The 13,968-nt window shown below is 37.1% G+C and overlaps 1 protein-coding gene across 4 annotated transcripts in view; it reads left to right on the top strand.

Annotated features, from left to right (window-relative positions):
- GRIA4 (glutamate ionotropic receptor AMPA type subunit 4) overlaps window positions 1–13,968 on the top strand; it is a 216,885-nt gene that overhangs the window by 71,567 nt on the left and 131,350 nt on the right. For all 4 annotated transcript variants that reach the window (XM_030961258.1, XM_030961346.1, XM_030961431.1 and 1 more), the window contains exon 3: window positions 481–720. In XM_030961258.1, the coding sequence (XP_030817118.1) occupies window positions 481–720 (240 nt within the window). The remainder of the gene's footprint in view (window positions 1–480; window positions 721–13,968) is intronic.

The raw sequence follows: 13,968 nt of genomic DNA, 5'->3' as shown, positions 1-13,968 counted from the left end.
CTTCCTGTTTAAAAGGGAGCAAAGGTTCTACATCGTTACAATTCAAAATGTCCAAATTTCACGTATAAGGTCAGTAACATTTTTTGATAATTTTCACAGTTTAGAATGTGAACATTTTTCAGTTCATGGTAATGGAAATGCTCAATGCCTGATACCATGCAGAGCTATGGCTAAAACAGTATACGTTGATTTTTTTCACTGGTGTGCAAAAACACGTTATTTATTTTACATTTTATTTTACGAGTAAAACCACTATGGATCCTTTAGTGCTCTATGAATAGGATCAGAAAGTCACAAAATGTTATTTAGCTATTTATTTATTGGTTTCCAGAATAAAACACATGAAAAATGAATGTAAATGTACAGGCAGAATTGCAAATCTTCAAATTAGAAATTTGAGGATGTTGGAATGTGTAAGCACATGTCTACATATTTTGTCACTACTTAAACTCTGTTTGTTTGCTTGCTTGTCTCTTTCAGTTTGCTCCCAGTATTCTAGAGGAGTTTTTGCCATTTTTGGACTGTATGATAAGAGATCAGTACATACCTTGACCTCATTCTGCAGCGCCTTGCACATCTCGCTGATCACGCCGAGTTTCCCCACAGAGGGCGAGAGCCAGTTCGTGCTGCAGCTGCGGCCATCCCTGCGGGGAGCCCTCCTGAGCTTGCTGGATCACTACGAATGGAACCGCTTCGTTTTCCTCTACGACACAGATCGAGGTAAGCTGGGACCCAGCTTTCTTATCTGCATCGTTCTAATCACTTTTGCAAGGGATGTGAACTTTTATGTCCCATTGAGAGCTTGGGGAGCCAAAGTTTAGAGGGCCTTTGAGGTAAAATACCTCTAACTGAGTAACTGTGTGGCTGAAGGAAGAATCCTTAGTCTGCAAAAATTGGATATTGGATTCACATAGGATGTAATTGACCAGCCAAAGCCTGTGCTTTAAGTCTAGAATACTAAAGTCTTTAAACCAATGGTAGTGAAACAAAAATACAGTTCAATAAGCAGAATGTTACAGCTTTATTCTCTCTTCAGTTCACTTCGTAAGAGACAGCATTACAAAGTAGAGAGGAACAGCCTCTTTTCTGCATCTGCACTGCTGTAAGCTGAGATGAGAGCAAGCCTGTGGGACTTCCAAGCTTTGGAAGGTCAAGGCAGAGAAAGGCTCTGCCCTCAGGCTGTGCCAGAGTAATGGAGGTCAGAGGCAATGCTTGCAAGGCACAAGGTATCCACAGGCAGAGGGAGGGAGTGCTGCCGCAGCCCGTCTTCTGCTCCTTTCAGCTGGGGTTACCTCTTTAAAGGACTACACTTTTACAAAATACATAGTTAAATTCAGAAAAGGGTGTATTTTCTATCTGCAGTCTCCATTCCACATCCCAGTGCATCTCAGAACTGTTTAAGTGATAAAAAACTGCAAGTGCAACACTGTGTGTCACCTCTCAGTGAGGAACTGAGGGGTAAAAGCTGTTCTCTGAGTTGTGTGTTCATTCTGCTGGCAAAGTCTTTGTTTGTGGAAGAGGACTGAGCCAGCATCGCTGAGCTTCTGCAAAAGAGGCAAGATTTTTATGCTTGTGCCTTGCTTTCAGGGGGGAGCTAACAGCACAGCTGTAGTCAAATAATAATTTTACTACAGCTGTTTCAATATAGTTCCCCATGTGGACAGTCTATTCCAGAATTAAAGTGGCTTTATTCCAGTATAATTACTCTACAGAAGAAATAGGGAGTTACACAGACCTAACTAAATCTGTTTAATTACTTGATTATGGCTATAGAAATTGATTTTCTCCTATATACAATCACTACATTTTAGTGAGTTTTTACCTTGATATGCTGCCTAAATACCTGAATTTGAATCAAAATGAAGAATGGAAGAGAATGAAAGAATTTTTATTATTTCATAATTGTTTGTTTGGTTTTTTACTAAATTTTTTGTAATGCTTGCTGAACTCATAGAGGAAGTTCTGGGAAGCATTATAGAATGTATTAGGCAATGGGAAAGAGAAAAATATAGCAGAATTTTAAAGTATTTCTACTCAACATATAGTTATGGATAACAAGAAAACAAGTACATAATTACAGATGCGGTCTTACAAGTTAAACGGATTATTAAGTAAAGTGCACAACCTGTAGTTACCTTTCTCATCGAAATTCAAACACTTAATTAGATTGAGACACCATTTTTAAGCAGATGATATCACACCAAGGACAGTTTCAGAACAGAGTCTATAACAGCATGGTTAATAATTAATTCTTATGGCACTGAACTCTGCCACTCTGAACTCATCAACACATCTTTGATAAAGACATGACATTTTCCAGCTTGGATTCAGGGGATGCTACGTTGGGTAGTCTCTCAAATTCTGAATAGTCTTGTGATGCAGTTTCGTCCAGGAGAAAATAAGATTCAATGTATCTTCTAATATTAAGAGTACTGTAAAGACACATAATTGTTGAGTAAATTTTCACCACCTTTGCACAAGACAAAATTTCAGTGTGGACCTCAGATATGCTATAAAAAAAGAAAGTAAGCATCACCTTACTATCAGAATAACTGTAGAAAGAAAAAAAATCATTAATGTTAAGTCATAGACTCTCTGTCAGTGAGGCCAGAAAATAACCTTGTCCAGATTTTTGCCAGAGATCCTTCCTTTACATGCCAGATGTCTCCCTGTTTCTCTGAGCAGCCCCATTGAAGCAAATTGAAGGAAGGGGAACCCCCTTCAGCATTTTGTTGTTGGGCTTGCAAGTTGATCTTTGCAGCTTAAGTGGGAAGCTATGAATAAGCTCTTAGGGGGAAGGTGAGCAATAAGCCTAAATTCCAGCCTGACACAGTAGCTATCTGAGAAGAAGGCAGTATTTAGCAGCTGTCAGTATTATAAAAAGCAGAAGTACTTCACAAAAGATGGAATGACAAAATACACTTCAGCAGCAGTGGTGGACAAATGAATGTTGTTTTCAATCCTGCTTTCGAGGCTTTCTATCCTGCTTGCTTCTTGTTCTGTTGCATGTCTCACCTGCTGCTCACTCTTGGGGGTTGAACAATTAAATCCTATTATCAAGGTAGGTTTCTCTGTTGTATCATTTCATTCATGTCTTTGACAGCCCCTAAGCTCCCTGCAGATCCTCAGGCTTTAATGCTGGAGCCACCTATGTTAACATTTCAGTTTAGGCCAGGAGGAATGTACTTTTGTTGCATCTCTGTAAGACATTCCCACATACCACTCTTGGGGTTAGACCCTGTAGCAGTCTTGGACCACACAAACTGTGATGAGGTGGTGGCTGCAGCTATTTTCTTAAATCTCCCTTTCTGATGTTCTGCCAAACTCAGAGTCTGGAAAATCACTGTCCTGTGACAGAATGAAGATACTAGGACGAATGGCAAAAATACAAAATTAATTGGATCTAGCAGGGGATATTATGGAGAAGGAGAGCAGGTTTTGCAAGAGGCATTAGACCTAAGAGAAAGATGAAGGAAAATTCAGCTCATTATTTAACAGGGGAAAGTCAGCAAGTAAGGAATGACACAGAAGGCTAAAGCCTGAAGGATCCTTTTGTTTCAATACATTCCTCTTTCTCTTGTCCTCCTTCCAGGTTTAAAAAGGTTTAATTATGACCTGATGCCTGATACAATTAATATTAATAGCAAAGTGCCAGGAACACAGACAGGACAAGGAAAAAGGAGGCTGAAGAACATTTATTTGAGTTATAAATGCATAGTAGGAAAGGGCTGAAACAAAAACCATGCCTCCTTGAGATACCCATAGGAAAGGGAAGTCCAGCAGGGAAAAAAGAGCTCAGGTAATATTTGATGTCCTCTCTAAAGGGAACTAAGTGAAAAAAACCAAATTAGTAGAGCATGAGTAGAGAAGAACATTTGGTTTATATATGTTGTTTTATTGTGACTGAGGGCTATTTAATTTAAAAAGAGGTATATAATCAAGTGGAGCTGTGTATCTGCAAATCCTTGGGATTTTTGACCTAGCACAAATATGCCTGTAGTGTGATTCCACTAGTTGGTGACAACAGTTTATGGCACAAGAAAGAAATTTTGGATCCTGAAACCACAGAAGAAGACTGGAGGAGTTTGTGCGACGTATGAGAAGCTGTGTAAGAATAAAATCATAGAATAATTTAGGTTGAAAAAGACCCTTAAGGTTAAGTCCAACCATTCACCTAGCACTTTCAATATCCAATACAGAGTTGAGTGGTGCAAGAATTGAACCTACAAGAGGTCGTTGTTAGATTTCCACACCATGTGCAGCCTTAGTGAGAGCTAGAATGGCTGAAGTTGCGAGTTAAACTCCAGGGATCACCCAGAGCTGAGAGGTCCCAGGATGGAGAGGGACAGAGGGGGGACATAGGACAGCAGGGATGATGGCAGCCAGCAAGCTGGAAACTGCTTTCACAGAATGTCAGCATCCATTTGAACTCAGCTGTTTCCCAGCAAGTTTTCTGTCCTTAACTGTGACTAAAGTGGGGAGCACAAAGGGTGGAGCTACCAGCTGGCCTAGCAGTTGGTTCACCAGAGGCAAGGACTGTAAAATAGTTACATTCAATAGAAATTAGGCATCATGTGTGAGCCTGCTTATGTACCTTGCTAATGCTTTTTTCTTTCCCTCCTCTCCTTTTAGTTACATGTTCATAAAACCAATGGCTGCAGATGAGCAAAATTAGCTCACTGTGCACTATATAAATTTAATTTTCCCACACTTCTGGACAGTGTTTTAATAGCAGCTCCTTTTGAAACTGTTCTGTGGCAATCTAAACCTGGCAGAAGGTTTATACAAGCACTGGTGTCCTGTTAGAATTAATCCTACAGTACACAGAGTAACAATCTCTAGGCTTTTGTCTCTAAGAACTTGTGGAGGATAAGTGAGTCTCAGAAGAGAACAGAAGATGTCTGAAGACAAATAGTGGTATAGGAAATGTTAAGCTTTCCCACTTATTTTGAGGGAGATTATGGATTTTATTTACAATCAGTTTATCAGGCTAATTTAATTTCTAGCTTTGGCAGAGCTTCTGGCACAGCAGTAACCATTAGGTTTGGTGTGTCCATGATCAGTACCTCCAGTGATACTGCCTCGGGCCTGACTTTTTCACAGAAAAAAAATAGAAAATAGAGGTTCAGCAATTTGAAAAGTAGAAACCATAACCCCAATTTTTTTTGCTAATAACATATTTTAAAAGTAAGAGCCGGTATAAGGTGAGGTGCAAGGGATTTCTCTTTGAATTTGCATGACAGCAGAGAGAAAGGCTTTGGTGGGTTTATGAGCCTGGCCAAGGTATGAGTGGTAAAAAAAGGGTTCAGGATTCAAAGTGATCTGCCAAACAGATAGTTCAAGACGGTGAAATGTGATAAGGTGTTATAAAGGCTAAACACAGGAGGGAAGATTCATTGATACAAAGTGCAGAGTAAGTGTCTCAGAGTTAATATCGTGGGATATATTTCAGGAGTTGTGGTGAGCCATAAGAATGATGTAAGTACGGAAAGCCATACTGAGTCCAATAAAGTAGAAGTTATTTTGAAATTTGGAAAAAGAATGTTGCATGTGAGATGTGAAAGCTGAATATTGCTCTCACCCAGCTGGCCATGCCGCTGTGTCACATGTTGAGATTTCCACTGCAAAAAAATAATACCAAAAATTTTTCAAAACTGTTTTTCCTTTTATTCCTTGCTTTTTTGAAGCACTAGATACTGTTTTCAGCTATAACAAGGACCTTCAGTATAAATGTATCACAAGGATCCAGTGCTGGAATGGCACTGTGATCACTGACCACGGCATACAGATATAAGTTTCAAGGGTCCACTGAAGAGAAAGAATATTAAAAAAAAAAAAAGAAGAAGACATGACCAGAGAGAAAAACTTTACAAATGGAGATTTTATTTTATTTTTTTTTTAATTGTAGGACTCTGGTAAGGAGCAAAGATCAATTGTTTGTACCTGATGAGATGCAGGCAAGATAGAATTTGAAGTGCTACTAGGAAAAAATGTTTCAATAAGGTTGGAATAAGCTGATGAGGTTCTTACCACTAGGGTGAGATTGTTACCACTTCAGAAGTTTTAAATAGATTAGTAAATATCTGCAGTGGTGATGGGCTTTGTTATATTCACCTCAGATGATCTCTTATGTCCCCTCAGGATTATTTATGTATTTGTCATGATTTCTCTAGGAAACTGGGAATGGCTTCTTTACAGTACTTTGGACACTGAAAAGATAATTTTTTTAATTTTCTACTATGGAGCAACTTTCAGTAATATATTATTTCTATTCAATTATATATATATAGCCTTTGTAAAACATTTAGTGTGTTCTATTATTCAAAAATCAGATCAAAAATATTCTAAGTGATGTAGATAAAACCACTGTAAAATCAGGTTGAAGGACTATCATCAGAATGTGGTACTCAACAAGTTATCATTAGCTGGGCATTTAGGTGCTGAAAGAATTGGCCCTACTTAAGCTTTACTTGATATTTTTACGGCACTTCTGAACAAATTTTTTTATGTCTCTCTAGTGAAAGTAGTGGTAATATCATAGCAAGTTGTAAAGTTATTTCAATACCTCAATTGAAAGAGCTAAACTTACTAAAGTTTAACTCACAGTAGTGATAATAATATATAAGTTACATTTTTATGTGGATAAAAACACTGAGTCAAGGCTCTTATTTGTGAAATAAGTGAAAAGGATCAGGTGTTGCTAATAAAAAGCAAATTGCAGGTGACCTTACAACACAATAGTGAAAACATTCCTATGACAGCAAGTGCTCTGCATTTAATGTTTTCTACATAGCACTGTTAAGCCCAAATCTACATCACTCTTGCCTTAAAATTCTAAAATAATATCACAGGTAAGGCTGAAAAAACATTTATGTCTAGGATTGTAAAGAACATTGTTTTGGGAATCTGACTTTGTTCAATTGCAGTCATCCACTTGGTCTTGGGCCCTTTTTGCATTACTATTACCAGGAAGAATTTGGTAGGATTCCCACAATGTGAATTTTTCATCTTACTGATCTTTGGCAAAATGTTGGACAATAAAAAGAAAGTTCATTCATTCATTCATAAGTTCATGAATGGGTCAACTAAAAATGGGAGATTCTTACTTGCATCATGCAGTTTTGCACCAAACTTTTGTGAAATAAAGATTGGTGTTGTCATGACATTGAAAAAATATTGATAAAAGAAACAGCAAACAATGCGTGCTCTCATAGTCCTTAGACTGCTCTAACATCATGGTCTGCAGGTTTGAACTTTTCCATATTCCTCACTAGATCTGGTAAAAAGCTGTTTGTCTTCAGCAAACACTCTTACGTGGGCAGTGAATCATGTCACACACACATTGGGATCCAGCTACCACTGTGTTTGTTTTGTACCAAATTTATATTGTAATTTAATGCAGGCCAATCTGAAACAACACACAAAACAGAAAAAACTGTTTTGCCAAATAGCAGTGAATTTAAAGATCTGCTGTAAGTTTGTCATATGATCTACTGTTGTCTGTACTCAGTAACAGTAAATTCCATGTTTTTAATGAAATAGGGCAATATGCTTTATCCATCAGTAATTGGCTTGCAGCAAATTTTGTTTTGCCAGTGCTAGCTCATTAATAATTATACCAGCAAAATGCCAGCTCATCCTCATCTTCTCAGCAGGTGGTAACAGCTTGAAAATACAGGTAATAAATGCACACGTGAAACTAAAACGCAGCTGGTTCCTAAAATCAGCATTAGTAATGATACTGTGACTTTCCATCATTCCCTTCTTACCACTAAAGAGGAGCAATACTGATAAATCAACAGGGTCACCATTTAATTTACTACACGTGAAAAATCTTCCAAGAGCTTTCAGAATGCTTCATTTAACGAAAGTGCTCCTCTTGTTGACTGAAATGATTGAACATTAAATCAAGGTTAAAATTAACAAAAAATGCAGGTATATTGGAATCAAAGCTGATCATCAAGCATACAGATGAGTCCCCTGACTCTGGTATTCCATGTCAGATGTGGCTCAAACTATGCTGCATAAGAACTTTTCTGTGTGTTTGGTCATCTGGCTAAACACTCAGAAAATGGAGTGCAGCCTTATATGTAAATACCATAGAAATATATAAATCCTAAGACTTTAAATAAATGGCTGCTTATTATATTCCTAGTCTGAAGAATTTGCTTTCCTTTATTCTGACTTAGTGGGTGCCATGGAGAAGAGACTCATGATAATTTTAAATATTGCTTTTTAAGTTGCCATGCCAGTGAATCATCTCTGCCCTTTCTAATGATTTGTTTGTGACAGTGTTGTAGAATCCTTAGAGCTAAGTTCTTTTCTCAGTAGCATTTATCTCAGTTTTGCACATGTGTAATACAAGATTATGCCTGTAACTTTTATATGCTTTTATATTCCAACATCCAAATGTAAATAACATTGCAACTTCCAATGGCTTGTTCTAACGATATCAGAGAATTAGAGAATAGTTAATTTGTTGTTACCTGCATATGGAATACATTCCTTTAAATGAAAGCATGTCATTTTTATCTGGTTTTTACACACATTCTGTTTTTACTTGAGAGCAGGGACAGTCTGTAATTTGGAATGTCTGTTTCCATTTGCTTAAGAGCTTTTCCACACAAGGCTGCAGTTAAGGAAAAAAGTGACTTCATACAATTTTTTTCTGAAAAAAAGCTCATGTCTTGGCATTTTTGTTCTAGATTTTCTGAATAGTAGAATTAAGTTCATCCGCTCTTATGAGTTTGAAATAGCAGCTCTGAGCACATTTCTGATTTTATTATTATTCAATCTCAAAGAAGAGGAGGTGTTTTACATATGTAATTTTTAGACTTGTGTTCATCTTTTCTGTGGATCAAACCAATTACTGTCAGAGAGCTAAGTGTTAAGCAGAAATTTGTGTTATGGTTCACTAGTATTTAGCTTTCATACTAATATTTAGGTTAGACCTTACCCTTCTTTACGTATATCTAGATCAGTGGTTTGACAAACCCTGCAAAACACTGCCTTCAGTGAAGGCAGCCTTACATCAGCCTAGGCAAGAGCATCTTTTCTAAGTGTGAGGCTGTGCTATGTCACCACAGCACAGGGCCAGCAGTAACACTGCAGACACTTGATAGATCCAGCGCCCAGCAGCGTGGCCCGCCAAAGAGGGCCTTGAAAGGACTCAGACGAGGAAGCCAGCCCCACATCCAAATGCTTGTGCTTTAGAAATTCCTTTCAGTATGGACATCCGAGTCCTGCAGCTGCTGAACGTAGCCTTTTATATGGCCACAGGTGTTGGCTTCAGGGCTGGAGCACAAAGTAGTAGCAAACAAAGGGCAGTATAGTCAATGTTGCCAGAGACCAGACATGGTGCCAGTTTAATACTGAATGTAAAACAAATACGTGTGCCAAGTTGTTTCTAAATGCATTTTTAGTTAGAAAAATTAGCTTGTCTTTGGAGAGTATTATCTATGTGCAGATGAATGTTCCAAGTTTTATAGAGTATAAAGCAGGCTTTTTAAAAATAAAAATAAATAAACAAGGCATAGACTTACAAATATCAAGACATACTATTCCATTTTTTATGCACTTATTGTTTAAAAAAATAATCAAAATGTATAAGGCTAATTTAATTCCTCGTGATCCCTCCTTGGCATATTTTTGAGACATTTATCCCTTGTGTAGTGTGAGTTACTTCTCCAGAGCTGGAGCAGGAGGTAAAGGTAATTCCACTTTAGTGTAAATCTGTGTTTGTACGTAAGGGTATTTCTGGAGTTGCACATTCTTAATCCAGCTGATTGAACAGTCTATCATCTATGCAGTCTGTGATTTTAGGGCTACATTTTCTGCTTCTGTAAAGAAGAATATTCCAATGTATTTAGATGTTCACTATTCTGAGATGCATTTTTCCTGTAAATGGAATATGTTTTTGGTGATTCCCTCATAAATTACCGCTGAATCCTATTTGCATACATATTTATACAAATAATTCGTCTTTGGTCAATTCCAAAAGGGGTGGTTGAAGTGTAGACATCCTTTTAAAATGATTGACTGCTTATCACAGTGCTACAGATGCTATTTCTGCCTCTATACAGGGAATTTCCTGCACTACTATTTACAGATAACAGCATTAGCAGCTGCCTCTGTTACCAAAATTGCAATGCATGTTTGAGGTATTTAGCATTTTGCAATTGGAAAGAGAGTTACCAAAGGGTCCTTTAATCCTGGGGTCTCAAAATCCCCTTTTTGTACAACTACCTTGGTGGGTTTTAATATTAATGCACACCTGGATGCTGCAGGACATTTTCCTTTGGACCAGGAGCATACATTGTGTTCCAGTGTGACTTCGTCTGCAAATGGCAAGCAGAACATTCAACATGGCTCTGAAGATCTGGGCATAATAAATGATGGAAGTGTCACCTAAGAGAAGGGTTGTGAATACAAAACTGGTTGCTAGTGTAGGTCCCTGGAACAAATACACATTTTATGTTAACCTCTCACTGTGAAAAAAAAAATAAGGAAAGAAACTGTCCTGGGAGTAAGGGCTTGTATCCTAGATCATCCCTCTCCTAAGGGTGAGTCCAGTCAGCATGGGACAGTGAGCTTGGGAATGTCCTAAATACATACTTTCATAAAAGGTATTGGAGCCAATTTCCTCTGTAGTGAGTTCAGAATAAGAAAACTAAATAAAAAATATCAAGTGTACATAACATAATAAATAAGTATTAAACACAGAAAAATAATAAGCAACATTTTAAAGTATGCTATTCAAAGAAGTCTCCCATACCAGAGAAATATGTTTGCAGATGCCACTTATAAAATGATTTGATATATATGGATGAATCAAGTGGAAAGAAAACAGTTTACTATGTTAATAAACTTGATAAAAGTAAGGCATTGTGATATCTCTGATTTCAATCATATCCTTCCTGTAAAAAACAAAGTATTCTCCTTTATATAATGGGATAAGAAGAGTTTCAAATAGGTCTAAATTATTCAAAACTTTTTTAAAAATCTTTAACTAAGGGTAGTAAAAGTAAGGCAGCTTTGCCAAATTTACATTATAAACAGTTTACATTTAGAGTACAAAACAGGACATGAACCTGACCCTATCATTAATTTTTGTGTGGAATTTACTTTTGAGGGTGTGGATGAATTTTTCTCATATATATCTATATCTGTCTATATCTAATATCTATATCTATATGCCTTATATTAATTCTATCTCCTAGCTTTGTCTGGATGCAGAACAGCTGAAGTAATTTAAATATCAAAAATCTTCATATCTTACAAATTCAAATCATGCTACTGAAAAATACTCTAGCAGTAATTTTAGATTATATTTTCTTTTTAATTTGTATTTTCATTCTCATTAAGCATTAGATTAAAACCAAACTTTTTTTACAACCTTCAACTAGTATATCTCAACATCTCCATTATTTTGTTTTAAAACTATTCAAAATAAGAAACTCATCTAAAATAGCCTTTTCCCATGAAAAGTGTTTTGATATTTGTTTTTCAAGGAAAGAGTCAGGGAAAAATGTCCCAGCTAATACTATTATATAATTGTTTTACTGAGAAAATAATATCCTTCTTCTGAAGTGTTTAATAAATGTGTTTTAAAAAAGCAGTATATAGACCATTGTATATATCTTTTCATTTGTTCCTTTTGCTAGATTGATTTCACATCCAATTCCTCCTCAAATAAGGAGAGCATTCTGCCAGGTATTTCCTAATGCAGCTACATGCTTTTGATCTTGAGGCAGAATGAAAATCTCTGTTCTGAAGCCAAGGGTGACATTCACAGTGTGCCTTTCTGCACAGGACTTCTATTATTCTGTGAAACACCCCCTAGACCCCCCCACTGGATGCATCCTTCTCTTTCGTGATCTCTTCATTACTCCTTGTGGGAAGAGGAACTTCCTTTCTCCTCTGTGTCGGAATATCTCCTTGCAGGTTCTGAATCTGTGGACTGTGGGTTGAACTGCAGCAACTTCATCTTCTGTTCCTTCAGAAACTCTCTTTGGTTGGGCCTCCCAAAACTGAGCTGTTTTGTTTCTCACATTTCCACTGCTTCAGGGAGGTTTAATTAATTTCAATTGCGTTACCTTGTGAATCACCTCAGGATCTACCTCTGCATTCCTGCTTTCACATATTTGCCCAGATTTATTGGCTTGATTCTGCTTTTCTTTTCCTCCTTGATAAGTTATATTGGCTTTTTTTCCACACCTTCTTCTAATCCTTTTGGCATGTTTTCCAGTTCTGTCAGTACATTCCAGTAAGCTTGATCTATTTTCATTTCTCATACATTATTTTCAGAGCCTGGGAGCATCCCCCTATCATTTATTTCTATCTCTGCTATTTACAATTATCACAGATCGCGGTTTTTAACTTGAAAAATGAAACATGTAATAAGACTTAAAATTAGTCTGTGGCTGTCATAGTGAAAAACCTGCAGTTTTGTCTCAGGGTGAACAAATAGTTATCAATATATTTTAATGCATCAGCATTCCAGTTGAATGAAATAAAAGACATAAAACAAAATAGAAAACAAAACCTGAAACCAGATATCAATTATTTTTGGTTTTAGTCTAAGTCATTTTAGAATGAGAAAGAATTCCAGTTTTTATTTACTTACTTTATTTCTGCTAAAAATGTTCATGGTTTTCATGTGCATGAATCAACAAACAGCAAAAGGAGAGGTTCACCAAGTGCTTTATCTTTCATCTTATCATCTCAACTGCACTTCCAAGCTTCCAAGCAAGTGATAATAGGAAATGCAGAGAGGTGCAGTATTTAATCTGTACCAAAAGATGAATTCACAAGTAATCTAAACACAAAATTACATAATTTCTCCTCCTGCAAGTCAGGCACGTTGTGGTGGCCACTGCACAGCTGCTGGCCTGGGCGACATCCAGGCAGACACAGTCACAATTGTCTCTTTTCATCTGGGTAATTCTGAATTCCTTCAACAGGAAATAGAGCACAAGCAGAAAAGTTTTAAAAACATCCCAGACATGAATCAACAAAAACCCCAAACATCTGCTCATCAAAGCTCATCAGAAAACAGTGTATTTTATTTACACTACTCTTCTGGGTGTACTTAGAATGCCTAATGAGGCTAGAGATCACTGGAAAATATTGCTGGTATGAAGTGTCCATTTAATTTTCAGAATAACTGGCCTAATCTACCCAAAATATGTGAAATACAGCTTATTTCTCTGCCATTTTGTTATTTCTTTTAGCATAAAGTGATACAGTTTTATTCAAAAACGCTGTTCACTTCAAATCCAATCTGGCTAAATGAAGGTACAACACCTTAAACAGTATTTTAATTTGTTTTGAACATAAGATGGTTCTAGTAAATGCAGAAATGGGGATGATAGAACACACAGTTGGTGTAAGTGCATTCATCAGAGATGTGGGAACATTTTCACATGTAAGGAAATGCAGGGTCAGATCCTCAGAGCAGCTCAGCATAACCTACTGACTGCATCCTGTACCAAGAAGGAATTGGGCCACTGGGTTTAAACATCTAATGTTATATAGATTTTCTGTTCCACAGGACCAATCCCGTACTTTGTGCTCATGCAGGATTTACGAATCCATGTGTACAAGAGGTCTCGTTACTGAGGCAGGTCTAATTTCAACTTTGTCCATAGTAAGAGCTCAGATACCCTTTTCTTCAGCAGCTGGTGTTTTTGTGGAGCTGCATTCAAGCTATTACATGAGGAAGTGGTTAACTAAAAGGTGGTTACTGACCTGAGCTCCTTCAGTTATTTTAGCAAGGAGTTCACCTCAGCTATAGTGAGAAAAGAGTGTCTTTGACTTTGTCCTTGCAAACATCCTCCCACTCTGTTCAAATCAGAAGAGAAATAAAATTTTCTTTTGTTGAAGTAAAATTTATCAGGGAGTGAAGGGATTGTTTTAATTTGTACTTGTACACTGATCCTTGCCTTATTCAGGCTCTTGTAGCAGTTC

Source organism: Camarhynchus parvulus, chromosome 1 (genome assembly GCF_901933205.1).
Source record: "Camarhynchus parvulus chromosome 1, STF_HiC, whole genome shotgun sequence".
NCBI classification, from domain to species: Eukaryota; Metazoa; Chordata; class Aves; order Passeriformes; family Thraupidae; genus Camarhynchus; species Camarhynchus parvulus.
The sequence above is the reverse complement of the archived record's forward strand: the minus strand, read 5'-3'. Positions and strand labels throughout refer to the sequence as shown.